The sequence below is a fragment of the Eschscholzia californica genome, unplaced genomic scaffold (genome assembly GCF_041429995.1).
Source record: "Eschscholzia californica isolate CP2 unplaced genomic scaffold, dmEscCali1.0.p SCAF_1, whole genome shotgun sequence".
NCBI classification, from domain to species: domain Eukaryota; kingdom Viridiplantae; phylum Streptophyta; class Magnoliopsida; order Ranunculales; family Papaveraceae; genus Eschscholzia; species Eschscholzia californica.
The window spans coordinates 78,588,428-78,616,015 of record NW_028238198.1 but is presented as its reverse complement, the minus strand read 5'-3'; the positions used below and the strand labels follow the sequence as shown (position 1 = coordinate 78,616,015).

At 37.2% G+C, this 27,588-nt stretch overlaps 6 protein-coding genes and 1 non-coding gene across 10 annotated transcripts; 4 read left to right on the top strand and 3 right to left on the bottom strand.

The window, feature by feature from the left end:
- Positions 1-504: 504 nt before the first annotated feature.
- Positions 505-5,126, bottom strand: LOC147569506 (uncharacterized). Its single transcript, XM_086655989.1, has 2 exons — positions 1,320-5,126; positions 505-1,001 (listed from the first exon to the last, which is right to left on the bottom strand). Exons 1-2 carry the CDS (start codon positions 4,198-4,200, stop codon positions 619-621), a joined length of 3,264 nt encoding a protein of 1,087 aa, XP_086512115.1. The 5' UTR covers positions 4,201-5,126; the 3' UTR covers positions 505-618.
- Positions 5,127-9,868: 4,742 nt separating this feature from the next.
- LOC147569504 (uncharacterized) lies at positions 9,869-14,328 on the top strand. The gene is made up of 4 exons (XM_086655991.1): positions 9,869-10,900; positions 10,983-11,120; positions 12,383-12,622; positions 12,707-14,328. Exons 1-4 carry the CDS (start codon positions 10,010-10,012, stop codon positions 12,800-12,802), a joined length of 1,365 nt encoding a protein of 454 aa, XP_086512117.1. The 5' UTR covers positions 9,869-10,009; the 3' UTR covers positions 12,803-14,328.
- Positions 13,734-16,632, top strand: LOC147569503 (violaxanthin de-epoxidase-like protein). The gene is made up of 2 exons (XM_086655990.1): positions 13,734-14,904; positions 15,004-16,632. The coding sequence occupies exons 1-2, from the start codon at positions 14,593-14,595 to the stop codon at positions 16,306-16,308; spliced, it is 1,617 nt and encodes a 538-aa protein (XP_086512116.1). The 5' UTR covers positions 13,734-14,592; the 3' UTR covers positions 16,309-16,632.
- NF-YC13 (nuclear factor Y, subunit C13) lies at positions 13,777-14,328 on the top strand. Its single transcript, XM_086655995.1, has one exon. It carries the CDS (start codon positions 13,777-13,779, stop codon positions 14,209-14,211), a length of 435 nt encoding a protein of 144 aa, XP_086512121.1. The 3' UTR covers positions 14,212-14,328.
- Positions 16,633-16,661: 29 nt separating the features above from the next.
- Positions 16,662-21,021, bottom strand: CK1 (choline kinase 1). 4 transcript variants are annotated; one of them, XR_015231287.1, is made up of 8 exons: positions 20,615-20,810; positions 19,650-20,098; positions 18,858-18,979; positions 18,569-18,764; positions 18,346-18,463; positions 17,991-18,214; positions 16,992-17,306; positions 16,662-16,901 (listed from the first exon to the last, which is right to left on the bottom strand). XR_015231287.1 is itself a non-coding variant. In XM_086655992.1 (8 exons), the coding sequence occupies exons 2-8, from the start codon at positions 19,995-19,997 to the stop codon at positions 16,773-16,775; spliced, it is 1,062 nt and encodes a 353-aa protein (XP_086512118.1). In that variant the 5' UTR covers positions 19,998-20,098; positions 20,615-21,021; the 3' UTR covers positions 16,662-16,772. The 4 variants fall into 4 exon arrangements, 2 of the variants coding, with proteins under 2 accessions (XP_086512118.1, XP_086512119.1); XR_015231288.1 differs by lacking the exon at positions 20,615-20,810 and adding an exon at positions 20,379-20,520; XM_086655992.1 differs by having other exon boundaries at positions 16,992-17,092; positions 18,167-18,214; positions 20,615-21,021.
- Positions 20,946-21,019, bottom strand: TRNAV-AAC (transfer RNA valine (anticodon AAC)). The gene has a single exon. It is a non-coding gene; the product is annotated as a tRNA-Val (tRNA).
- A 2,317-nt stretch (positions 21,022-23,338) lies between the features above and the next one.
- Positions 23,339-25,573, top strand: LOC147569500 (small ribosomal subunit protein uS13z/uS13y/uS13x). Its single transcript, XM_086655994.1, has 4 exons — positions 23,339-23,604; positions 23,709-23,869; positions 24,167-24,355; positions 25,238-25,573. Exons 1-4 carry the CDS (start codon positions 23,602-23,604, stop codon positions 25,341-25,343), a joined length of 459 nt encoding a protein of 152 aa, XP_086512120.1. The 5' UTR covers positions 23,339-23,601; the 3' UTR covers positions 25,344-25,573.
- The last annotated feature ends 2,015 nt before the right edge of the window (positions 25,574-27,588 follow it).

Here is a 27,588-nt window from a genome sequence, read left to right as displayed (position 1 = left end):
AGGGCACTTCCATTTATATCAAGGATGATATACTACGCCTATAGGGACCCCTACTTGGTATAAAGGGACAGCAGAAATATTTTATCTTCTTTATTTTGATGTCAAAAGGAGGGATACAGACATGAAGAAACAAAGATAACATTCATAATTTAACCGGTTTTCTCCATTTTGTGTCTTCGACAGCTGACATCCTTCTCCGTAATAGTAAGTGGAAAATAGAGGTTTTCCAAAGACGATCATATAACAAAAAAAAAAACCATAACCAACGACGCTCAACCATCTCCCAACAAAAAGGCCAGATTAGGACCCCTTGTATAAAGCTATGAAACATATAAATCTTGCAAGCTGAAGATTCAAGCAAAGGGAGTTTTAAAAGATACTAACACGTGTTAAAAGATGCTTTTTTTTTCGTGCTCTCTCTAAACTTTGTCTTTGGGGAAGCCCCTTCGACACTCAAGGAAGGCGATTTAAACACTTTCCTTCAAGTAATGTGACACACAATTATAATTGAAATAAACTTGTAAGAATAAGAAGAAAAAAATGTTTACAAAGGCTTCCATTACTATAAAATCCCTCACTAAGAGATACTCATATAATCAACAAAGAAAACATATATGTTTAGCTCTGGTTTCTTGATTCTTTTACCAAAGGTTGAGAAGCTTTCTCCCATTCCTCAGGTACCTTCTTCACTTCCATCAACAATGCTACAACTTCTTTCATAGTCGGCCGTTCTAATGGCGACGAATTAACACAAAACATAGCTATACCAAGTGTTTGAAGCATTTCTTGAACCATTTGATCGGGTAATCCTCTAAGTTTTGAATCTAAAACATTTATAGAAGGTTCAAAACTTCCCATTTTCTTCTTAACCCACTCAACTATGTGTAACCCGTCACTTATTTGAGGCTCTACTGCACTTCGACCGCTAAGAATCGACAGCAAAACGACTCCGTAACTGTAAACGTCGCTCTTTTCTGTTATGTTCATTGTATATCCATACTCTGTCAATATACTTCACATTAGTATATGCATAAACAAGAAAGAAACCTGATTCTAGTACCAATTTCATGGAAAAAGTAACTGAAATAGCTTATGTTTTGATAGACAACCAATCTATTGTGCCAGAGCCTAGTTACCACCTGGCCGCAAGTAACTAGTACGTGATGTGGCTCGGGTCGCAATTTAAGCGTACCTGAGCCGAGAATCAACATATCGAGGTCACTTCACATGCTCGGGCCAGGTCATGTTGGGCTGAGACACAATAGAGTTATTGCTTGATGAAGAAAAAACTGCAGAACAAGATATGTAGGTATACAAACCTGGAGCAATATAACCATATGATCCTGCAACTTTGGACATTGCTTGATGATAATTTGAAGAGTTCATTAGCTTCGCTATCCCGAAATCTGCAATATAAGGCTCGAACTTGGAATCTACTAGTATATTATTACACTTCACATCTCGGTGAAGAATCGTTGGAACACAGTCGTGATGAAGATAGGCAAGCCCTTGTGCTGATCCAATAGCGATTTTGTACCTGGTTTCCCAATCCAAGTTCTTGTTTCTTTCCAATACCTGTTGCAGATTTCCATTTGAAATGTAGTTATAGAGTAGAAGCTTAATGGACTTATTCGAACAATACCCAAGTAGTTTGACAATATTTCGATGGCGAATGTGGCCAAGAATTTGAACTTCGGTAGAAAAAGCGTCAACTAGTTCCTCTCCCTTCGTCGTTTTCCAAAGTTTCTTGACTGCAATTACGTCTCCGTTTGGCATCTCAGCTTTGTAAACGACTCCTGAAAACCCTTTCCCGATCACGTTCTCGTCTTTTAAGCAATCTAATATGTTGTCTATCGAGAAATTTAGCTTCTGGAATGGGATAAATGTCCATGGGTATGAGAAATCTTCAGTACTTGATGAAAATGCTGATGAACCAGAGGATTTTTCAGCCATGTATCTTCTATTCCTGTTAATAATAATCCAATAAGCAAAAACTGCCATCACAAATGAAGCAAGAATCAGAGAGATTAGACCCGCAGTTCTTGCAGATTTCCTTCCGCTTCTCTGATTGGAACTTGTAGAACAAGTAGACCCGTCGAGAGATACACATAGTTTTGAATTCTCTGCAAATGAGTTTGAAGATAGAGTCTTGAAAAATGGTGTTATGGGTATAGGACCTGAGAAGGAGTTGTACGATATGTTCAGAGTAGTGAGACTAGTAAGGAAGCCAAGAACTTCGATTCCTCCATGTAGATTATTACGAGAAAGATCAAGAGACTGTAAATTTGTCAACCCCGAAAAAGTTTGAGGAATTTCTCCTGTGAACCCATTAGAGCTTAAATCCAAACTAATAGTCAAACTTGTAATCGAACCCATTTCAGTGGGAATAGAACCAGATAAGTTATTCGAGCTTAAATCAAGTTGAGTTAGTTTCTGCAAGTTTCTAATCGATATCGGAATTGTTCCTGTCAGTAGGTTATTATTGAGTATGAGCTTATTCAAGTAACTTAAATTCCCAAAACTTGAAGGAATCTCACCAGTGAACCCATTTCTGCTAAGATCAAGCAACTCTAAATTTACTAACCTCCCCAACTGAGCTGGCATTTCTCCTGTTATATGATTATTGTGAACATCTAATAGCTCAAGAACTGAAATATTTGCAATCTCGGCAGGAAGATTATCGCTGAATTGATTCGTGTATAAATCAAGGAAGACTAAATTCTGCAATTCACCTATCTCTTTAGGAATCTGACCCGAAAGTTGGTTTTCGCCGAGTCTTAATCTCACTAAAGATTTGCATTTTGAAATGCTCTTAGGCAATGAACCTGATAATGAATTCCCAAGAAGCAAAAGCTTGTTTAGTTTCTGCAAACTGAAAATTTCATCCGGGATTGATCCGGTAAGTTTGTTTTTCGAAAGATCAAGAGCGTAAAGTTCAGTACAGTTCGAAAATGAAGCAGGTATGGTTCCAGAAATCGAATTACCCCACAAGAAAAGACTCTGAAGAAATTTTAAGTTTCCAATTTGAAATGGAATTGGTCCAGATAGCTTATTCATATCAAGCTGGAGAGCAGTTAAACTAGTACAGTTACTTAACTCCCATGGAATTGAACCCGTGATCGAATTATCAGATAAATGAAGTTGTTCAAGAAGAACTAGTTTCCCTAAATCACTAGGGATTTTGCCCGAAAGTTCATTTGTAGCAGCATCAAAAACTATTAGAGATGAACAATTCGAAATCTCGGACGGAATTGATCCAGTAAGCATATTTCCCCATAAAAGTAAGCTTGTAAGTTTCTGCAACTTACCCAACTGAGGTGGGATTGAACCAGTGATATTGTTCATATGCAAATATAAGTTTCTAAGCTCTAAACATAAACCCAATTCAGGTGGTATTGGACCAGATATGTAAGTATCATAAAGGGCCAAGGTCTGAAGATTAACCAAGTTTCCGAATGTCGCGGGTATTTCACCAGAAAGCCCGGTAGCCGCAGCCCCGAATGTGGTAAGATTGGTAAGTAAGCCCATTTGAAATGGAATCTCACCAGTCAAATAAGGGTTTCCTCCTATTCTAAACTCTTGGAGAGACACTAATGAACCTAATTGAAATGGGATTGACCCATTAAGGAGATTATCTTGGAGACACAAGACTTGAAGTGATGAAACATTTGCAAGTTGTGGAGGAATTCGACCCGAAAGTCGATTTGAATTCAAGAACAAGAACTGAAGTGAAGTAAGTGAACTGAGCTCAGTCGGAATCGAACCCGAAAGAGAATTAGACGATAAATCGAGTAGACGAAGATTGGGAAAGAGACCAAAAGATGGAGGAATTGAACCTGAAATGTTGGTGGAAGAGAGATTTAGAAGTTGGAGATAAGAGAGAGAAGAAAGTTGAGGTGGGATAGAAGAAAGATTGAGAAATGTATCTGGTAAAGAGAGTGAAATAACTCTGTTTTGGGGAGAACAAGTAATGCCTTTCCATGAACAAGGTGTTTGGTGAGATGGGTTCCATGATGATAGAACAGAGGAAGAAGATGATGATGTATTAGAAGATGAATCAACAGCAGCAAGAAGAGAGAGAAGAGTTTGACCATCATGAGAGAGAGAAGAAACCTGCAAACTTGTAAAGATTGAGAAGAAAAATAACAAGACAGAGAAGAAGAGAGAAGACTTCTTGGCTGTGAAAAATGTTTTCTCCATTTGGTGAGAACTTTATTTGTTAAAACTACTTGGGTTTAGGGTGATAATATGATTAATGGTGATTAGGGTCTACTCTACTAGAGACAAGATCATGTGATTAAGAGAGATAACTTAAAAGTGATGATGCTTAAAGTTCACACATTAAGTTTTACAAACAAGCATTTGAGATGGAGAGAGAGAGAGAAACTTAGCTTTAAGAACCCAACTTGTTCATCTTGACTTTAATGGTGATTTTACAGTGAAAACAGATTGGAACCCAAACTTCTTTGTTGTTACTCCATTCAAGAGCTGATTCTGGAAATGGGTTTGAATTTTCAGTTCACCAACAAGGTGAAAAGTTAAGTGTGGTAGGTGGAAATGGTAGTAGTGGTGGTGCTTAGAGGTATAGGTTTTAAAGAACTCTAATTGTTTCTTAGCTCCACCCTCTAGCTAGTTTAGAGAGAGAGAGAGAGAGAGAGAGAGAGAGAGAGAGAGAGAGAGAGAGAGAGAGAGAGAGAGAGTCTTAGTCTGTAGAGAGAGAAAGATTGAAGCTTTAACCATTAAAATACTCCCATACATACAATGTCTCTGAACTGAAAAAAATATGTTTTTATGCCCATGGCTAGTGATGGATCATAATACTTCACAAGTAATGTAAAATGTGGGTCAGATTCCGGGAAGTGGGTCAGATGAAATTAAGAAATCCAATTCAAAGTTTTCTTAATAAGATTCCAGGGAGCAGGCAAGGTGCCTAGGGAAGGGGAGTTTGTTTGATGATAATGGGAGCTAGGCAACTTAGGAGATTGTGAAAGTAAAAGGGTTGGAGTAAGCAACAACTTCAATGTCTTTATTAGTATTATAATATAATGTTTAGTGATTAATATAAACAAATCTATGTTCATATCTATCTGTTTCCTAATTAAGAAATTGAATTAGGGTTTGGGAAATGTGAAGTATGAAATCAATTTATAAAAAGAATTGCAATAAAAGGGGTTTCATACTCATCACTTATCCTGACTAATAAACCAACTACAAAGGCCGAATGAGACCAATAATTAGTTCTGGTGTTTTGTTGTTCGAATGCTATTACTTGTTCCAATTCTATTACTTGTTCCAATTCTTATACTAGAATAAGATAGAAATTAATTAGTTCTGGTGTTTTATTGTTCGAGTTGTATTACTTGTTCCAATTTTAATACTCGAATAAGATAAAAATTATAAGTGTAAGCACTAAGGGTAAACTAGTTTAAGGTATTGGGTTAATTTTGACCATAACTTGGGGCCAATATTAAAAACTCAGGGTAAACTAGTTTAAGGTCATTAGGTATTGGGTTTGATTCCTAAAATATATTAAGCATGCATTAATGCTTTAGAGTGAAGGTAAAATGGGTGAATTGCTTTATTTTTAGTTGTACTTGTGATTTTTTTTTTACTCTCCAAGAGTGGGTAAATTGTGGAGGTAATATTTTTAGGTTACCAATGAATGGATGGTGGGAATTTTTGGGACTGGGGGAAATAAATATTCATGTCACATGACATTGAGAGGGAAATCTATATTTAGGGCATAACTTACAATTAGGGTTTTGAATCAAAAGGTTAGGATGTTTCAGTCAAAAGACTCAAAAATCTGATGCCCTAGGATCCCTCCACCCTCTATCTACATCTACATTTGTTCACAATAAAACTTGCAAATAGTGTGTAATGTTTTCAAGTAAAATTTATCTTCTTCACTGAAATTCAAACTTAACTTGAAGTTTGAAGCTGACCCTAATCCCTAATGTTTATTTATAAGATAAACATATTGTTTGAGTTTGTGGGTCTCTAGGTCCATTTCTTAAACTAAGATTTGTTTTACTGTGTTCTTTTACATTCAAAATGTAAAAAATCATATTAATAATGGATTCGATTCGGCGAAATTTAACTATTCTAGTTGTACAGTATTGAGCATTAGGTTGATGCTCTCTTAAATACACAATTGTTGAATGTTCAAATACGAACAAACATCAATATCACCAACTATCAGCACCAACACTTCTTTGTCTGAAACCTTGACTAGTGACAAAGAGGGAGAGAGAAGACATCATGGTTGGCGGAGATGATGGTAGTGATGGTTCTGAGGGACCAAGAGTAAGGAGAGAGATGACATCAGTGGTGGTTGGTGAGGATGATGGTAGTGACGATGGTGATAAGTATGATAGAGAGAAACTAGACAATGTCACTCATGTCATTTTGGTCGATCACACCATATTCTTTTTTTCTTTTTTTATGTTAAAAGATTACTTATATTATTAAAAGGTAAGAATGCGATTACAATACATATTAGAAATAAATTTTGGAATGTGATTTTGGCACTGCCTTGAGTTTTCGTTGTCCATTTAGCTAGCCTATCAGCAGGAATATTCTGATTTCTAGTTATGTAGGAGAACTGAATATTGTTAAACTTAGGGTTGAGAGCTTTTACTTGCCGAATATGAGTTGCAGAATGCTAATATATCCTTTTCTTTACTTTTTTTTTTTTTTACATATTTGTGTGTACTAGTAATGTGTACGTGGGCTTATAAAAGTGTGAATTTGGATAGCGTGTCTTTATCCAATCCCAAGCACCACGTCAATCTTGTTGGCCTATAACACTTCATTTAGAATCCCCTTGTAACTTCCGTGGGCTTATTATATACACGGGCCAACCACACATAAGGGATTATAAGTGAGGGAGCAGCTAAGAGCACCCGTTAAAAATGTTGTTAGCTCCGGTGATGGAGATTGGCAAAGGTCTACTTGTTTTTACCACAAACATCTGTTGGCACCCGCAGAAATTTTTGTACGCGGATCGACCCGTACGAAAATCACGGACTAGGTACGGACTGGCCCGAGTCCGAACCTAGTCCGTGATTAGGGTTCTCCGGGGGTATTTTGAAATGTGGTTTTGAATCAAGATTCTTTTTCTCTCCAACTCCTCCTCACCATAGATTAAGGTTGCTTTGAAATCAGAGTTCTTCCCATAATGGTTTTACTTTCCTTTTCTCTCTAAAACAAAGTTTTTTATCTCTTTAAGGGCAACTCCAATGTGGGGCTCGGGCTCCCAATTTTGGGTGCCCCTGAATTTTGGGAGCCCCGGGGCTTAGAGCAACTCCAATGTTGGCCTCCCAAATCTAAATTTTGTACATGTGTGGTGTAAGTGTGTGAGGTTTGTGTTTTAATTTTCACCCATTACATTATTATAATTAAAATCATTAAAATTTTATAAATAATTAAAATTCATACATAATTGAAATTCATACATAATTAAAATTCGTACATAATTAAAAGGATCTAATTAGAATCACTAAAATGCACCCCCATTATTTTTTTGCCAATTTGAGATCAACATCCTATGAAGAGCAAGTTGTTCGGGAGTCATGTTCGAAGTATCTTTGCCCACCAAGTCTATCCCCATTTGCATCACTTTAGCGTTTAATTTTCTTTCTTCCATGACTAATTCTTTTTCTTTCATTTCTAATTGTTTGTTTTGAAGTAGTCGACTTTCTTTTTGCGAATCAATGGCGTCATTGATAAGTTTATCTCTACTATCTTGTTTCTCCATTTTCTCTTTCCAAAATTCAAGCACCGCGGAAATTTCACTACCTTTGGATTTATCTCTAGCCTCCTTGCTTGCTTTTCTTCCAAGTGGTCTTTGTTGGGTTATTGAGGGAGATCCTTCGTCTTGGTCAAAAGAATTTTTTCTTTTGTGTGACGAAGATTGAGATAAATTTAATGACCATTTGGGATGGTCTTTCAAAATTTTATAACAATGTTCGAACTTAAATTCTTTGTTGCCGTTTTGTTTAAACATCGCCTTTGAGGATTTTATCTACAAAAATAAAATTTTAAAATTTCAAATATGTGTCAAAAATAAATCATAATGTTGTCAAAATGTAAAATAAGAGTAATTACCCGATCATTATCATTTTCTCCGCTTTTTGGGTTCCTTTGCAACAATGCCAAATACCCACAAAACTTCGCGCATTGCTTGTTAATTTCGCCCCAACGACATTTAAGACCTTTTGGTACACGATTTTGATTTGTACGTTCGTTGAAGTGTTCAGCAATTTTGCTCCAAAAAGTACCCGCTCTTTGATCGTTACCAATAATCGCATCGGTGGTAATATGCAAATAAGCATGAACGAGCACAATATCATCATCATTAGTATAACGCTTACTAGAAACCGACGACATTGGCGTTTCATTACAATCAAGATTTTCTTCGACCCTTTCTTCGATCCCATCATTGGATAAATTAACTTCATCGACATAATTGAAATCGGAGTTCAACATTTCCATATAGCATAAATTATGCAAATTGGCATTTGGATCCATTGAAAAAAAAAATTAATGGAGGAGAAATTGATAGAGAGAGAGAGAGGAGATGAAATAGAGAGAGAGAGATAAAAGAGAGAGAGATAAAATAGAGAGATAAAATAGAGAGAGAGAAGGAGAGAGAATGAAATTTAAAAAAAAATTGGGGTGGATCCCCTTTAAAGGGGATCCACCCCAATATTCCCGTTGGGAGCTCCCAACTAGCCGTTGGGAGTTCCCAACTAGCCGTTGGGAGTTCCCAACGGGAATATTATTGGGGCTGGGAGCCCCCAGGAGCCCAGCCCCGGGGCTCCCAGGTTGGAGCTTGTGGGCTGGGGCTCCCAAATTTTGAATTTGGGAGCCCCAGTCCCCCCACATTGGACATGCTCTAACTCCTCATTCTTGATTGATGGAGATGATATTAGGAACAAAAAAAATTCATAATAAAGTTTTGATTATGATTCGAAGAAGAAAGAGAATAAGGAGAACAAGACGAAGAAGAAGAAGAGAGTGAGAGAGAGAACGGGGGGGGGGGGGGGTGGACGGGTGCCTCTGTAGTAGGCACCCAATCCGTACGGGGCTAACAACACTTTCAGCGGTGTTATTAGCCGCTCCCATAAGTAAAACGGTCTAAGCCCACGAGAAGGCGAGAAGGCCCCTATATCTAGGGGTGGGAAAAAGATCCGGAAGACCGCTATCCGACCCGTTCGACCGAGATAAAAAGTGTCCATGGACACCCGATGGTCATAACGGTCAGTGTCCGACCGGCCCGAAAGAATTGGCGGACGGTCACGGTCAAAATTCTATGTCGAAGGACCGACCGCTGACCGACCGGTACGAGTGACCGAATAGGTTGACCGACTAAACTGTCCTCATTTTCAGAAGTTGACCGTTGAATTTTATAGACATATGAATATATGATGATCGTTGGCTATAGTCATATAGTCCTTTGGGAGACCAAACATTAGTGCATGGCTTAATTATATCTTGTCAAATGATGATCCACTGTGTTTTTTCTTTTTTATATTTACTTTTGATTTCTTGGCTAAACATCTTCATTTGTAAGTAATTTTGTTTGTGGTAATAAAAATAAAGTTCTGAATTAAGTAAATTTATTGGAAAGTCCGGACCGAGACCGTCCGGTGTCCGACTGGACCGGTAAAATAAACGGTCTTGGACGGTCAATGGACAAAGAATTCTTGAGAGTGACCGTCCGAGTCCGCCCGAGTAAATAGGTGGTCACCAACAGTTTATGTCCGAGTCGACCGGTTCGATGAAGTTAGAGTCCGATACCGACCGGTCCGGACCGATTCCCACCCCTACCTATATCTGGGCTCTATCAAGTCATTTGCGGGTCACTTTAAGCGCATAATTAGTAAGATTCGGCCCATTCATATAATGCACACTAATCATGCTTACCAAGTAATTTATCACTTAATTATTCACTTAAGTGCATCACTGAAGAACTGGAAGTCTTTTCATCAGGCAATCAACAAAGATGAACTTTCTCTCTCATCAACCAATCTCTCTCTCATCTCTAACCCTCCTCCTAATTTTATCTCTCTACATTCCAATCACTCTCCAACTCCAAAATCATCAAAACCCATCACTAGAAGAAGATAATGAAGCTCGAATCACTCGTTTTCAGAACTACCTCAGAATCAATACAGCTCATCCAACTCCAGATTACCCATCAGCAGTTTCTTACCTAATATCACAAGCTGAATCAATTGGTCTTAAAACCCTAACCCTAGAATTTGTTCCATCAAAACCTGTACTTATTGTAACTTGGGTAGGTTCAAATCCATCTTTACCTTCAATTCTATTAAATTCTCATCTTGATAGTGTTCCAGCTGAACCTTCAAAATGGATTTACCCACCTTTCTCTGCAACTAAAACTTCTGATGGTAAAATTTATGCTAGAGGTTCTCAAGATGATAAATGTATTGGTATTCAATATCTTGAAGCAATTCGGAACTTGAAATTTCATCATAATTTTGTTCCTATTCGTACAATTCATATTTCTTATGTTCCTGATGAGGAAATTGGTGGGTTTAATGGAGCTAATAAACTTGCAGAATCAAAAGAGTTTAAAGATATGAACATAGGGTTTATGTTAGATGAAGGTCAAGCTTCAACTAATGAAAAATTTAGGGTTTTTTATGCTGATAGATTCCCATGGAGGGTGATTATTAAAGCTTTGGGTATGCCTGGACATGGGTCTAAGTTGTTTGATAATAGTGCTATGGAGAATTTGATGAAGAGTGTGGAAATTATGACAAAGTATAGAGAAAATCAATTTGATTTGGTTAAAGCTGGATTGGCTATGAATTCTGAAGTTATATCAGTGAATCCTGTTTATATGAAAGCTGGAACTCCTTCTCCTTCAGTGAGTTTTAACATTTTTCAGTTCTTATTTGGTTGATTGAATCTTTCTCTTCATGTGTTTTTAATGAATGGATAATAAACAGGGGTTTGTGATGAATATGCAACCTTCAGAAGCAGAAGCAGGTTTCGATGTTCGTCTTCCACCTACTGCTGATCAAGATCTATTGAAGAAGATAATTGCTAATGAATGGGCTCCAAAACACAGGAACATGACATATCAGGTGAGAATTATACTGTTGTTTAGTAAACCTTGTATCTTTTCTCAATTCAACCGGGTCGCTTTGATTGCTTTGAATTGAATAAAGGTAGTACTAGTAAGTTGCTTACCATCTAATAGTAATCAAAATAGACTCCCTTTCATTTCCATAACAAGGATTATATAGGAGGATATTGTTCTTCTTAGTTTATTAGTACTTCTGAGAAAATCACTCAAAACTTCACTAATCAATCTCTCGCGACCTCATCTCTCCCCAGTACACGAAGTGCAAAATGAGAAATGCATGTATATTTCATGATAATTAGCTATGTAGACAGATTTTTTTGTCTAGTACAACCATGATATGAACTTGGATATAACGGTGAGCTGAACATATTGATAGTGCCATTTTATGATCCACTTAAATCTTTCTTACCAGTATCCAGTTTAATATCTATTGTTTGCACCATACGTAAGTTTGCTTTCCCCATGTAAGGCCCAGTTCAACAGCTTGGTTTGGCCCCATTGTGGTTGCCATGCATTCGACTATTACAAGGGCCTGGTGCAATTCAATTATCTTTTTCGGAAAGACAACCTACAGTTTTATGCCCCCATGTTTGGTCACTGGTTGATACTTATTCCTTGGAAGGTCCATGCAAAAGTTGGACCCTAGACGTAATTGGGAATTGTGTGTCGCAGAGGTGGGGGTGGTATTGGATAATTTTCCTTGTACATGCAAAAGTTGGACCCTAGACGTAATTGGGAATTGTACTCGTGACTTCGCCTTGAGAGAAAACTACAATTTAAGCACGGACCTGTCTAACGATTCTTACCCTTGTAGGCGAGTAAAGGAGGGATATGTAAATGTTGCTTTTTGTGAGGATAATCCCACATTTGTCGTGGAAATGGCAGCTGGTCAGTTTATAAGTACAAGGGACAGCCTCGCCTCTTGAGCTTGCTTTTGGGTGAGAGAGGTCCAAGACCACCCAACAATGGTATCAAAGCATAGAAAACGTCAAGTCTTAGGCTCTATCGAAGTTAAAAACGGCCTGAGTTGGGAAATTGTTATGATAATATGACATAGACTGTGGGATGGGCAGGTTGTCAGTTGATAAGTGGGGAGCTCTTGAGCTAGCTTTCGAGATGAGGGAGGCCCGAGGCCGTGCAACGTTTTCTATACCGTGAACTAACTTTCTCGTAGTGGCCACAAAGCTTTCCTCCTTTATTGAGAATTTGATATCCAGTTGAAATGTTGCTTACATCGGATTTTGCACTTGATTATAACAGTTAATTGAGGCAGGACCCAGTAGAGACTACATGGGCCGACCTCTATCAACAGCAACAGACGATACCAACCCATGGTGGGAAGTTTTCAGTAAAGCTATAACTGCTGCTGGAGGAACCCTTTCTAAGCCTGAAATTTTAGCTTCAACTACTGATGCTCGATATATAAGACAATTGGGAATTCCAACTCTTGGATTCTCCCCAATGAAAAACACACCGATCTTGCTACACGAGCACAACGAGGTTTCATGATTTTTACCAAAACCTTTTTCATTTTTCCTACTTTCCACAGCATACGCTTATATCTGCATACTCAATTTTCTGCAGTTTCTGAAAGACACTGTGTACTTGGAGGGAATCAAGATATATGAATCTGTTATCAAGGGTTTGAGTTCTTTCGAAGGAGGGTATCAAGATATCTGACGTAAGTATAACCAAACAGCAGCTAATCGAATTTCAGGTGAATAACATATTTATTTTCATTGGCGGTAGTTATGTTGGTGTATCGGTCGACTCGAACTTATTGTTCTTAAAACTGTCATCACCATGGATTTGTTATTGCGTTCTGTATATTACTGTACTATCGTGAACTTTTAGTTTCAAGCGGGAATCATTATCAATTAAAATAAAAAACCGGGGAGCATTGTTCTAGCTTCTGATTTGAGATGATAGCAAAGCCGCAAAGACCATATTTGCTAATATAACCCAATGAAGGGAATGAATGGACAATCCTAGCCGGTGCTTCAGGCCCTGAAGATTTGAGTCTGAAATTCTTTTTGTCGACTGAGTTTTCCGATTCAAAGTTTAAACAAGTAATGAACGTAATTGGGACCTGTGTCTGAATAATGATAAAATGATAAGAAAAATAATAGAAGAGGCTACAAAAGTATACTTACTCTATACCTAAAGATGAATCACCAGTCCGTCAAGAGTGAACAATCCATCAAGAAAGAGAGAGAGCAGACTTGAAAATAGAGACCATTGGTTTTACGTAGGTTTAGTCCGTTTGGAGTAGGTTTTGACTTATAGCCTCTTCTAGCATTACTCAGACTATAATGCTAACATTATGGATTCGAGTTGTGAAACGAAAAAACAGTGATTATAACAGTATAGAGTGTCTATCATTTCAGTAATTTAAAACCCTAAACCCTAACAATTCCAACATCCAGTGGACGCTATTTTTAGTTATTGACCTACCACTTGAGACATGAACCATATAAATAAGTTGAGTTCTGTTGGTTCTATTTCCAAATCGGTTCTGATTTCGATATTTTGGCGGTAAAATTTTGCCAGAATGGCGGGAAAATCACAAACTTCCCCAATAAAACCCCAAAACGAGAAGAAAAAAAAAACTAGGTCTCCATTACTCCACCACAAGAGCTCGAGAAACAATAGAAATGGCGGAGGAAGAAGAAGAAGGAACCAGAGAAATAATAAGACCATCATTTCCACTGTCAAGAGTAAAGAAGATAATGAAGTTAGATCAAGATATCAAGAAAGTAACATCAGAATCTCTCTATCTTATTTCTCTCTCTACAGATCTATTTCTTCAATTTTTAGCTGAGAAATCAATGGAAGTAGCTATTCAAAAGAAGAAAAAGACAGTAAAACTTGAACACTTACGAATCGCCACCAAACAACATCAATCAATCAAAGACTTTCTCCTTGATTCTCTTCCTTTGCCTTCTTCAACAACAAAAGAATCAAATCCTTCATCTTCTTCTACTAAGAATCATCAATCTACTTCAACTACTGAGAAACCACTTCCGGTTGGTACTCGTCGTATTGATCATTTCTTTCACAAATCTGTAAATCAAGATAACGATTCTTGAATCTTTGTATGTCTTTTTATTTTTATCAATCGGTTCAGTTAGGGTTAGTAAATTAATATGTTCATGTACTCTTTCTTATCCAATTAATCAATGGAATACTATGTATGGATATTCTAATTTGTGAAGCCTTTTGAGAATTCATAATTTCAATCAACGAAACCCTAAATTGAAGTTCTTCTGATCTAGATGGTATCTTTAGTCAAAATACTCACGGGCCATGTCTAGCGGGTTTAATGTGGGTTCGGGTTGGACTGACGTGGGTCTCTCTCTCACCAAAAGAAAATCATCCTAAGATGATGCTTCTTGAACATCTCTCTGTTACACTTTCTTCTCTCTCTCTCTCTCTCTCTGTTTTACACTTTCTCTTTCTAGAATCAAGCAATGCATACAGGACCTGCACTTTCAAGAACCATTTATCTTCAAAACCACCACAACACCCAAATTCTGAAAACCCCTTTTCCTCCTCTACTTCAATTCCCCCTTTCCTACTCATTTTCCAACAAGAAAAGAGCTTTCATCCATGAAAATGGGTTGAAGAAGATTCAGGCAGTTTTGGGAAGTAAAGATACAGAGGACAGTACTGAAAGAGTTGTCATTCCTCCTCCTCCTCCTGTTAAAATCGTAGCTTTGGTCGGAGATGGAAGCGTTAGCCCGCTAAAAGGCGTCCCGTGGGTGGAGGTTATGCTTCACACTGTAAGTAAAGATTTAGTCAGTTCTTAATTTTCGAATAGTTTCTTTGGGTTTTATAGACTTCTTTATGTTTCTCTGATTATATCTGTACACATAATGTAGGCAAATAGACTGAAATGGGTTGATGAAGGATTCGAAATGGAAGTATTCGAAGATAAGATTTGTGAATCAGGTGGAAATGAATTGGAGAATCTGCAGCAGAAATTATCTCATTCAGATATTTTGGTAGTCGTAGCCATTACAAATCTGCAGTCTATTACTTGGATTAAAACCAATAGTGAGAAGATCCCAAATATCATTTGTTTTGATTCTTCTCCTGCTTTGGTAAACAAGTTAGGAGGTTCATTTATATACAAAGAAGAGAAAGAAGACCTAGTGAGCAAAATAAGCAAACTAGCAGAAGGAAAGAGTTCGAATGAATCGAAAGAAATAGTTAAAACGGTTTCTGAAGCATGGAATCGACATAATTCAGACGATATAAGATTTTGTGTATTAGTGATCATCAATACTTATATAAGACCTGTTCAAATTCTTCAAAACTTGAGATCAAAGGGTTTATCGACACTTAATTGTATGGCGAAGAACTGTGGAAAACAAATCATCGACTGTCTATTGGATCCTAAATGCAGAAAAGCTCTTCAATGCTTGAATAATTGTAGTCCAGTAGATCAAGTCTGCAACTATAGATGTATAGCTTCGTATGAGAGTCCGAGTCTAGAAGCATTTTCTCTTTGTGTTTTGCAGAAACATAATTGTCTCGAGTTGGATGCAAAAATACCTGAGAAACCATATGTTTCTCCAATGGTTAAGTTCCGAGGAAATGATTTGTGTCATGAAACTGCAGAAGATCTTTTTGTGGGTTGGTTAGGTAATAACGATTGGAGTTGGCGTGTAGTTGCGGGGCAAAACCCAGCTTATGATCAATTTCCATGTCAATATCAGTTATTCTATAGAGGAAAAGCAAGAGGGTCGTTTTGGTATGAACCTGTTTTTCAAGTTAAGACTTTAGAAGGAGAAATGGTTTGGAGAAGGCGAAGATATTGTGTTAAGAGAGATAAAATACCCGGAACGTTTTATTTCACTGTTTTAGATAATGGTGTAGTTTCGAAAGAATTTTGGACGATTGTCGATGTTTCTGATGACTTTAGTTGGGGTTTGTTTCATTATAGTGGGGCAGCTCAGGTGGCTGGACAATCATATACAGGTGCTGTTCTTGTAAGCCAAAATGGTGAGTACCCGAGTGAGAAGGAGAATGAAAAGTTGGTTTCTGCATTGGAAAAATGTGGGATTAAGGAATGGGAACTTTTTATGGTAGATAATTGTTCTTGTCTGAATCCTCCATTAGGAATCCCCGAAGGATCAAGTTTGCATTCTAAACTTGTAGTTAAAGATCAGAAACCAGAATGAAGAGTTGTTTTCTGTATAGAGTTGATGAACACAAATTTGCAGGGCTTTGTAGTTCAAAGCAGAGCTCTGAGTTAAAGCCGATAGAAGATGGTCCGCAATCGCGGGAAGAAGAACGGAGCTCACACCCATTCTCATCCATTTGAAGAGTTAGAGGCCTTCAACTTGTTTTTCAGGCAAGATTAAATTCTATATTTTTGGAGTGTTAATATTGTAATGATGAAAATGATATCACATGAGAAGAGTGCTTAATCTTATATTTAAGCACTCATGGGTTAAAAATGTTGGATTATCTAGCATTTTCGTATATTTTCTGGTTTACATTGAGATTATCGACCAGCTTATTATCATCTAAATACCAAAAGAAAACATAACTTCAATAAAAATGTCAAACTTGAAAGATTTTAATGAGAAAAGATCGAATGACAAGTATATAATATTACACATTGACCAATAAGTTCAGAAAACTATGTCTTTGAGATATCACCACGGGAAGCAGATGACGATCCCATTAGTAAAGACTTCCTCGACCAATATTGCTCCAACCTTTGCCTTGCATATTCCATGTAATTGTAATCGATTACATTTACATGTTCCTGAAATCACAACAGTAAGACAGAGAGTTCAACAAAAAACGCACACCCAAGAAAACGTATATGAGATTGAGAGGAAAATGTAGAACGCACCGAAATTATTCCCCATAAACCCCAAACAAGATGACTTGCAAGAGTAAACTTCTCGGCGTCTTCAGCAAGCTGAGCAACTTCATCTTTACTTGGCTCGTTTCCTACGAAATGATGGAAAATGTTAAATAATGAAATACACGAGGCATCGAAATTTCGCAATCTATTATGTCAGAATCTCTGCGACAGCTTCATGAAGAGAAGTTTCGACTTGAGTTGTCAATAGGGAAAAACACCAGTCTCCTAACGTCGAAGATGTTGTTAATTTGCACCGGCCTAAATACCTATGAAAAATTTCTTGTATTGGATCAAGCCTAACTACACTTGAGTAGGGGTGGCAACGGGTACCCATTTACCCGGAACCGAACCGGAACCGGAACTGTTTATGCCAGTTCTGGATCCTTATTTTGATATCCGATAAGAATTTAATACCCGACGGGTATTACCCGATTGGAACCGATAAGATTTCAATACTTATTGGGTATATCCGACGGGTACCCGATGGGTACCCGACACCCGACTTTAATACGTAATTAGTTGACTTTTTCACACATTTTAAGGTCCTAATTACCTATTACATGATAAATATTTTCTTATCTTGTCGTTGAGTTTCTCACTTAACATAACATTCTTAATTGGTAATCAAGTTATATTCAATAACAAATTTTATTGCAACTTATAATATACAATAATGGGATTTGTTATAAAATTTTAATAACTCATTCGTGTATCTTTTATTAAATAGGTTTTACAAAAAATATTTAAGTTTTTGAATGAAGTATAACCTTCCTAATTAGTGTTAAAAGTGATTAAATAAGAAGTCATAAAAAGAACCGATAAATATCTGATACCCGACGGATACCCGCAATTTTTATAGGTTCCGGTTCTGGATCCTTAAATTATGGAACCGGATCCGGAACCGCTAGGATCCGGAACTGTAATTTTTAATAGGTTCCGGTTCTGGGTAGTGAGATACCCGAACCGAAACCGACCCGTTGACACCCCTACACTTGAGGCTCTTGACAAGGCGACAAACTGGACTCCATTTGACTCGCTAGCTTCATGAAGGCCCACCTCCAAGACGGAGTCGACTTGGTTGCAACCCGCAAGTTGCAACCAATCCCTGCTCCATCTACCCAAATCCACCAAAGGAAACAAACAACTAAGAATTGTTTTACCTGAAGAACTCAGATATGCACTGACAAATCTTTGTCGTTCCTCCAAACCTGTGGCAAAGGCAGGAAATGAAAGAGAGCTTAATAAGACCTGAAACGCTAATTCTCATAATACGAGTGAAGCAACTGGCACCATTTCAGTTAAGAACAAAAGAGAAGAACAAACTCAAATAAAAAGTTACCCGGGTACTTATTGAAGTCCAAAATATGTGGTGTTTCAGAATGGTAATCAGCAGCCATTTCACAGAAGTGATTTGCAATATCATATGCAACAGGACTGTAACCAGCATACTCGTAATCCTAAGAAACAGAAAATATAAGCAGACATGACTAAAATGGTTTCGATAACTACATTAGACTATTAGATAAGAACTATTAAAAGAAATGACAAAATCTATAACTTACGATAATAGTTACTAGTCTGGTCTGTTCGTCCATCATGATATTCCCATATTGCAAATCATTATGAGAAAACCCAACCTTCATGTTTTCTCCTGAGAGCATCTTTTCCAGTTCAGATATTTCTACGTCAAGGGTATCCAACTTAAACGATTTAGCTTCTTCAGGAGAACATAATCGCTTTGCCTCAACAAGCCAGTTTCTGGATGGAGATGAGAAAAATAATTGACGGATACGTTAAATCTAGTTTTATGCCATTTAAAGAGGAAATCTACTATCCTGGAAAACTCTATACCTCAATCTGTTCCACAGGATCACATTCTTTGAACCAGGCATATCAAGATAATGGAACTCCCTCATTTTGGCTGCTATTAACACAGATATCTCTGGGTCACGCAAGTCGGGTGCCGATAATGTCTGCAGTTCACACAGAAAGAAAGAGATAATAAGTCTATTTAAGAAGGGTAATTTATGGCCCATAATTTATATTCAGTAACTGCTTGCATCTGCTGCATAAACCCAATTAGGATACGAGTTGAAGGTTTGCATAGGGGTGGGGTTCTAGTCCGTGAGTCCGCAACCGATCCGTTTGTCCAGGTCCATTGTGCGCCAGCCCCCGAAGGTCAATCAGAGTAGTGCCCACCCAGATCCGAATTTTAAACGGGTTGGGCTCGGCGTAAAAGTTCATCGAAGCACTCGGCGAGTTAAGCCCACACACTAAGTTTCTAGGGTTATACCATATAATGACTGTTTCAGTTATCTCGTACCCTTAATATAAGCCTAAATCATAATATCATAGGGACTCCGCCTCCAAGTATGCACTCCACCTCTAACACCTCTCCACAACTTCCGAGGAGGCTAGCTTCCATTCTCATTCGAACGAGCTTTTTGGCGCACATAGATGTCTACTAGTCTACATGAATATACTCAGTTTTTAAATTAAAAATGAAGATTCAACGTTTCCCAGTCCTCCTATAGACACAAATCTAAAAGGTTTCTTGTTCGCCCAATCAAACCACATGATATCTCAAAGCAAAACTATATGGTATTGAAGAAAAATCTCATTAAAAATGGTAGAATAACGTACCCTTGCATGAATGAACTCTTCAATCCGTCCAGTTTGAAACCTACCGAGAAGACGAGGCCCCTGGCCATTCTTTGACATACATTCAAATGTTCGAATTTCATCATTCCGGTCAAAGAAAACATCCACTCCTTCACCATAAATACGAACAAGAACCTTTCGAGGGTGATCTCCTTTTGCCTTTGGCCAATCTATCTGGTAAACCTCATTGGTCATTGCACCCTTTAGAGGGATCACTTGTAATTCATTAGAATCGGCAACATCGCTCCATTTAGATGCCAATGAATACAAAATCTTCTTGGCTTCACTTGGAAGACGACTTTCGCTGTTTCCATCATTCTTCACACCCATTACAAATTACTCGAACGATTTCTAAGTATTAATCGGACAAAACTTCTTATATTCTCTAAAGCTGCAAACCCAATCTAGCACTTAGTTTGATAACCCTTGAGCTGGAGGAAAACAAAAAAGTAAATAAGAGAACAAAAACATCCCATATTTTCAATCTCAAGTTTCCAAATTCAAAAGCAAAAAGTATTATGTCTTCAAATCACCTAAAACTACACCTCTATAGCTCATGAAATGAAGCTCTAAAGAATATATTTTGTATTCTCTCTCAAGAGATCAATAACCCAATTTGGAAAAGATCATGAAAATAACCTTCTCCCCTGAATTGAAACAAAATCTAAGAAAACCCAATTCTGATAATCACCCAATCAATGATAATTTTACCTAGAGGGATTAGCACAAAATGAGTAGTTAAGAAAGGAATGGATCTACCCAAGTCCCAAATCACCAACAAGATTAGGAATACAGAGTAAAAATAGCAAAATCTCCTCAACTCCAATCCCAACAAAACATCTAAGTTATTGAAATCTAATTGAAACAATCAAAAACGCCACAACATGCACAAGTAAATAGATATAAAAGTTGAAGATATCAAGAGAGAGAGAACATATGAACCGTACCAGTAAATCAAGAGGTAATTGAAACTTGTGAAATTATCCCCTTATTAGTAGATTAGATTATTGATAATAATTGAATCGGAGAAACTGATTTTTGGGGAATCTAAAGTCAGATTTCCAAGAAAGAAAAAAAGAGAGAGAGAGAGTGTGTGGGGAATCTGATGATTCGAAAACCAATTATTCTATTGTAATTGCTTTCGTTTGATTCTTTGCCAACCGTCAAATGAAAATACACCGCATGAAATTTTTTACCCAAATTTAGGTTTCTATCTTTACCAAGATATGACGTCAAAATTAAATCTTTGAGATTAAAATGACAAAAAGAAAAGGAGGATGGCTTCGCCCGGGTTCGAACCGGAGACCTTCAGTGTGTTAGACTGACGTGATAACCAACTACACCACGAAACCCTTGTTGTTCATCTTGTAAGACATATTTTATTCATTTCAAACTTTGCTCAGAAGCATGTTTGCTTTCAGACCATTTAACTTGGATAATGTTAAGGATTTTTGAGTCAACAGTCCAAAATCTGGGGGGTAAACCCAAAAAAAATCCACTCTTGCCCAAAAATTAGTTGCAGGTCCAAATGTCAGTTTTTTTTTTATTTCCCTCTTGCCCTTGGACGGGACATGCTGACGTTTTCCTGAAAAAAAAAATGTCTGGTAAATAAAATAATTTACCAGTACACGAAAAATTCAAAGTTTCAAAATTTTTTGAAAATTTGAAATTTTCAAACGAAATTTCAAATTCCCGCCCAGCAAACCATCTCTTCCCGGTAAATAAAATAATTTCCTGTACACAAAAAATTCCAATTTTCAAATTTTTTTGAAATTTTCAAACGAAATCTTTTTTCCTAAATTTTCGAAATTTTCAAACGAAATTTCAAATTCCCGGCCAAAATTTCAAATTTTTTTGAAAATTTTAAATTCCCGGGCAAATTTTGAAATTTTTTTGAAAATTTTAAATTCCCGCCCAGCAAAAGTGTCTAGTACAGAAAAAATTTCCAGTAAATAAAATAATTTCCCGGTCACAAATTTTTTTTTTCGAAGTTTTGAAATTTTCAAACGAAATTTCAAATTCCCGCCCAAATTTTCAAATTTTTTTACGAAATTTCAAATTCCCGCCCAGCAAAAATGTCTAGTACAGAAAAAAATTTCCAGTAAATAAAATAGTTTACCAAAAAAAATTGCGTTTCCCGGAAATTTTTCGGTGGCTGTTCCGTAATTTTCTGAACAGTACACATTTTGATGGACGGGTTGTCAGATTATTTTTCAGAAAAAAAATCGTTTCCCGAGAATTTTCGATGGCAATTTTGTAATTTTCGATGGCATGAACGGTAAATACTTTATTTTCTAAGGGCCCTTTACGTAATTTTGACCTCCAAACTGACACATTGGACCTCCTTTACATTTTTAGGCAACTTTGGGTGGGATTTTCATTTTAACCCCCTTTTTGGACCAATGGCCCAACCCCTCTAATGTTAAATACAATTTTTCAATGAAGTTTCAGTTAGTCGACTAAATAAAACGTCAAGCTTGAGACACAGTTTGTGTCCAAAAGCATAGCAATCAATTGAGTTATACAACTCACATTATGTGTCAGATCCTCTTGTATACACAGTATATCTTGTATACACACGTAAAATTACAAACCGGAAGCTAAAACTGACATCAATACATGACTAACAACTCTGGTTCTAAAATGAATCCCAAGAAGAGTGTAAACTCATCTTCTACAAATCCATACACCTCTATACAACTTATGTGATACATATATACATGATGTTGTTCTCAGTCAATAAAGTAGTATAACTTTAACTAAAAAACAAAAGCAAAAAAAAGTGATGAAAATTAATAACAAAGTGGCACTGTGCCACAACCTCCGCAGATCGCAATCCATCTGTTAATCCTACTAGTGCAGGTGAATACTACCTAGGAACCTGCATATTAAGAATTGGTAGGGAGGCTGTAACTCACCAACATCAGTTAAACTGGTAGAGGAGTCCAAAACAAAACGACGATAATTTTTTTTCACTAGTAAAACATGCGCACATATTAATGTATATCATCCTACACTAGCATATAATAGCAGACTAAGTTGTTCACTCATTGTTGACTCTCAAACGGCGGAGAGTTGTCCAGAGACGTAGATAACTCTACAGTACTTTGGCAAGTACATTCCTTACCAGCACTAACTAAGATACTAACATTTTATCGAGAAAGCGTCTTATCCCTAAGTAGGTAAGTCATTCTCCCACTAGACAACTCGGTAGTCATTGACAAGGTAACATAATGATAAATACATATCTAGTTTAACTAGATAAGTTTAAGCTCCACGATTTCAAATAGTCAAGTCGTCCTTCCAATATTCATGTTAGAACGAAATGCTCATTCATATCGGTATCCTAACAAACAACTACTTCGTGTGGTTTTGTCAAAAGTACTCATTATGTGAAAACTAGGGAAACTCATGTCTAGTAATATTTGGGCGGTTGGTTTAAGAAAACAGAAAGGAAAGTTTTATATAGGCTCTCCGTTTTTGTTGAAAGGGCCTTCCTTGTAAAATCGATACGAGTCCACCGAGTTTACAATATATCCGGTACGAACCCACCGAATTCGCAAGAGACCCGTCAGCACGCGTCTAGCGAAATTTACTCCAATAGTCTATTTTTGTGAATTCGGTGCACTGGTATTGGACTCATACTGAATTCACAAGAGGGACTCTTTTATCATGTATGGGAGGCCCCTGTAAAATTTCCCAAACAAAAATAGTCCACGAGCACATAACTGTCATATAAATTTATCTTGTGAGGGTAATTTGATTTTAAAAGCACCCTAAAAACCCTAAGATCCGGAAGGGCTCAAATAATAACTTTTAGCTTAACACCCGCGAAAACCCTAAAAAATTTCAGTCTTTGAGATCTCGGCGAGCTCTATCAGTTCAGGACTCAGCAGACGCCAAGAAGATCTAATTCAACCATCCGGCGAAAAACATGGTAAAATTCTTTTCTCATTTTATTGATTGATCTAATTTGATTTCTACTCCTCTGTTTTAGAGATGAAGCTGATTTCAATTTATACCTTTTTTGCTTTGTGATAGTCTCTGGTTGCAAACGAAGATTTTCAGCACATTTTGCGTGTTTTGAACACTAACGTTGATGGGAAACAGAAGATTATGTTTGCTTTGACCTCCATTAAAGGTATCGGAAGGAGATTTGCCAATATCGTTTGCAAGAAGGCCGATGTTGACATGAACAAAAGGTTAGGGTTTTCTTACTTTCTTGTGTGTTTAGCATAAATATGGGTACATAGTAGTCTGTTTTGGATCAAGGGTTTCTATTCAATTTTTTGGGGGATTATGTCATTGTTTATCTGGATTATTAGTTGGTTTGGTCTTCATCTTGAATGGATGTGTAATTAAGCAATTATTATTCAAATTAGTTATCTTTTCTTTTGTTTGATATTAAGATCACTAATTAAGTTAAATTAAACAATCATAATCCCAAGTTGTTTTAGTAGTTCACTTATTAATGTAGTGTTATACACTGGAATTGTTAGGGCTGGTGAATTATCTGCAGCAGAGCTAGAGAACCTCATGGTGATCGTTGCTAACCCCCGTCAATTCAAAATCCCAGACTGGTTCTTGAACAGGAAGAAGGATTACAAGGACGGTAGATATTCCCAAGTTGTTTCAAATGCTCTTGACATGAAATTGAGAGACGATTTGGAGCGATTGAAGAAAATCAGGTACTTTATTTACTTTTCTTTTCTTGTTTCAATTACAAAGCAAATATCAACTAGTCATTTGTTTTCGCCCCGATATTGTTTATCTATGCTTCTTCAACGAGTTATTTGGTATCTTCATCTTTGCTAATTCATTGGGGAACCTAGCTTGGTTAGTTGAAGTGTTCCTTTTCCTTCATCAGTTTGGGATTTACACTTCTCTCGTTGCCACATTCTCTGATAGGACATATGAAAGAGTTGTTGTTACAACATGACAAAAACTGAAATAGAGATTAATGTTGTGGTTACTATTAATCTATTATAGTCTAAAATCTGAATCTGATATGTATGATTAGTACGTAACAAATTCTTATTCGGAAAGACTCTCAATTAATTGATCAATTAATCTTAATACAACATTGAGGGGATTGCTAACTTAGTAACGGAGTGCACTGAAATCTATTAAGCAATTCATTTTTTTTTTGAAAGTTAGTGAGCAATTCATTGATCAGTTGCTAGCTTATATATTTATGGTGAATTATGTTGGATTTTCCCCCTAACCAAACCAATCCGTGATAAACGACAATAAATTACATACTTTTGTACTCGCTCTGTTTTGGCTTATATCAAACTAGTATCAAGTAAATTCAGTTTCTGCGAGCAATAAGTAAGCATTATTTCGAAAGGCTGATTTAGTTCATATCAATCTAAACTCAATAGAATCGGGGAGTTTGATTTTTGCGAAAATAAAATAACCACTGGTTCTAGTCCTCATAAGCTGTATGACAATGTATTAATCTGAGTTGTCTATTGATCATTTTCGGAAGGTTACCTTTTTTTATTTAGAAATCTGAGTGAACAAGCAGAACCATTCGCTTATAATGTGTTGGTTGTTGTCGTTTGCAGGAACCATCGTGGGTTGAGGCACTACTGGGGTCTTAGAGTTCGTGGACAACACACCAAGACCACTGGTCGTAGGGGTAAGACTGTTGGTGTGTCGAAGAAGCGTTAGGTATTTATTCTCCCTATTGAGAGAACGTTTTCCGATGAGGTTTGTTTTACTATTATGAGTTTCGAGCTCTAAAGACTATAATACAGTTTACTACTCTGCAGATCTTTTAATCAAATCTCTTTCCTTTGTTTTTCTTTTCTTCTTTTGCAATTGAGACAAATTAGTGAAATATGAGAATGATTTATTAGACTTGTCAGTGAAAGATTGCATTAAAAAGCTTGTTTTGAGTACTTGAATTATCTAGGAAGGATTGTAGAAAGCATATTTTTGTTTCGTTGGAGTTTTGAAATTCAAAGATTGTTAATCTCACTTTGATTGGGTGGTAACATGTGTATTTCCCTATCGGGACGATTAGGGTTCAAATGTTTACTGAATCCAAAGTGATCAAATGTGGGTTCTTTTCCTTTCAAGAAATGAACCAATGTCTTTTTAATCTCTTGGTATTTGTCCTAGAGGGGTTTTGGCAACACTAGTGAAAAGGCTCATATATGTGCTGATCTTCTCTCACCGACTATTACATCGACTGTCAAATTTCTCTTTTACCGTCCACGACCATTTAGTCTTTCACTATTATCATTTCATAGAGATGTGCCTGGCAAGTTAAAAAATGTTTCAAGTATGTAGGTGATTGTTGCATCGCCCCAAGTACATCTTCGATTGTTGTTTATACGAAAGTACTCTTCCTTTTGAATTTCCTTACTTCACATGTCACTAAATTGACTGTCATCTACTTTCTGTTAAATAATTGTACAGCCTTCTTCGTCATCGTCACCACCTGTGAAAAAATAAACTGTTCATCTCTGCCATTTTCTTGGATTCATATGTCTAAGTCAGATAGCCTCTGTACATATTTTGTGGTTGGTTTAGATTGAATGAAAACATTTTTCAGGGCCCACTGAGCCAAATTCAAAATCTAAACGGGCTTCAATAATAACGGGCCCATATCAATTAATTTGATCGAATCCCTAAGTCCGAAAAAGATAACCCAGGGTTTTGGGTCACCAACTGAATAAGTTCAGGGAACCTACTTGTATCCACAGTTCCACACATAAACATATACTGACTCTTATCTAGGTTACATAGACTCTTATCTATACATGTATAGGCTATGTTAGGTTTCTACACATAAAGTCGTTGACTCGACGAGTCCAGCTCAATGTCGAGCTCGTCAGGGTAACCCGAGTGCTCTCGAACCTACCCAATCCTAACCGGTTAGAAATATTGTAACTACCGTATTTTTAGTTAATGGAGTCGGTTGTAGTTCTTGAATAAGTTAGTTGGAGAAGGATAAATCCAACATTTATTTGACAATTTATGAGTAACAAGGTTAGACGTAGGTGCTGTTTGTTTTTTAAAATATTTCAGATCTGAAATCTGAATTGACCCCAATTCAGATTTCAAATGTTTGTTTTTGTTATTTAAGAAAATCTGAAATGTTGGCTGAAAGGAGTCCACATCTGAATAGGCTGAAAAGTAGGCCACTTTTTTCAGACTTCAAAATAAGTCTGAATACAAAAGCCCAAATCTGAAATGAGTCAAATGACACTAATAGCCCTACAAATTACAAATATTCTCATATGGTCAAACATTTTACCACCACCACCGGAACATACCACCACCACCACCACCACCACCACCGAAACATTAACAAATCGACACCGGGACCACCAACACCACCACCACCACCACCACCCTAACGACCACCAGAAAAAACCACGACCACCACAGGAATAAGCCACCGCTCATACAACCACCAGAATAAACCACCACCACTACCAAAGGAGCAAACACCAACACCACAGGAAGAAACCACCACCACTAACAGAATCCGATAGTCACCATAACCAAAAACCTAACAGACACTAAAGATCGGTGAGGGAGAGATGGAGAAGGTTTGACTCACCCATCTGGAAAGAGAGAGAGAGAGAGAGAGAAAGAGAGAGAGAGAGAGAGAGAGAGAGAGAAAGAGAGAAAGAGAGAGAGAGAAAGAGAGAGAGAGGAACTTCCATTGTTGGATCTCCATCGTCCGAGTTCCATTTGTTAGAGAGAGGGAGGCTGAAAGAGGGAGACTGAGAGAAAGGTAGAGAGATTAGGGTTTACTTTAGTTTAGGTTTTGGTTTCCATTTTAATGGAATGAGAGGGAGGCTGAGAGAGATAGGGACGGTAGAGAGAAATTAGGGTTTAGGTTGGTTTTGTTTTTTTTTTTTTTCTTTTTATTGCAACCAAAGGAGTGAGAAATTAGAGG

Bases quoted from the DNA above. Each gene is read 5' to 3' on its own strand.
- LOC147569506 (XM_086655989.1), bottom strand. From the start codon at position 4,200: ATGGAGAAAACATTTTTCACAGCCAAGAAGTCTTCTCTCTTCTTCTCT. The intron at 1,002-1,319 runs GTTTGTATACCT...GTATATTGACAG, and splicing joins ATATGGTTATATTGCTCCAG to AGTATGGATATACAATGAAC.
- LOC147569504 (XM_086655991.1), top strand. From the start codon at position 10,010: ATGAACTTTCTCTCTCATCAACCAATCTCTCTCTCATCTCTAACCCTC. The intron at 10,901-10,982 runs GTGAGTTTTAAC...GATAATAAACAG, and splicing joins CTGGAACTCCTTCTCCTTCA to GGGTTTGTGATGAATATGCA. The intron at 11,121-12,382 runs GTGAGAATTATA...TGATTATAACAG, and splicing joins ACAGGAACATGACATATCAG to TTAATTGAGGCAGGACCCAG.
- NF-YC13 (XM_086655995.1), top strand. From the start codon at position 13,777: ATGGCGGAGGAAGAAGAAGAAGGAACCAGAGAAATAATAAGACCATCA.
- LOC147569503 (XM_086655990.1), top strand. From the start codon at position 14,593: ATGCATACAGGACCTGCACTTTCAAGAACCATTTATCTTCAAAACCAC. The intron at 14,905-15,003 runs GTAAGTAAAGAT...CACATAATGTAG, and splicing joins TGGAGGTTATGCTTCACACT to GCAAATAGACTGAAATGGGT.
- CK1 (XM_086655992.1), bottom strand. From the start codon at position 19,997: ATGGGTGTGAAGAATGATGGAAACAGCGAAAGTCGTCTTCCAAGTGAA. The intron at 18,215-18,345 runs GTAACTTTTTAT...CCTTTGCCACAG, and splicing joins GGACTTCAATAAGTACCCGG to GTTTGGAGGAACGACAAAGA. The intron at 17,093-18,166 runs GTAAAACAATTC...ATCATTTCGTAG, and splicing joins TGCATATCTGAGTTCTTCAG to GAAACGAGCCAAGTAAAGAT.
- LOC147569500 (XM_086655994.1), top strand. The intron at 23,870-24,166 runs GTTAGGGTTTTC...TGGAATTGTTAG, and splicing joins GATGTTGACATGAACAAAAG to GGCTGGTGAATTATCTGCAG. The intron at 24,356-25,237 runs GTACTTTATTTA...TGTCGTTTGCAG, and splicing joins GAGCGATTGAAGAAAATCAG to GAACCATCGTGGGTTGAGGC.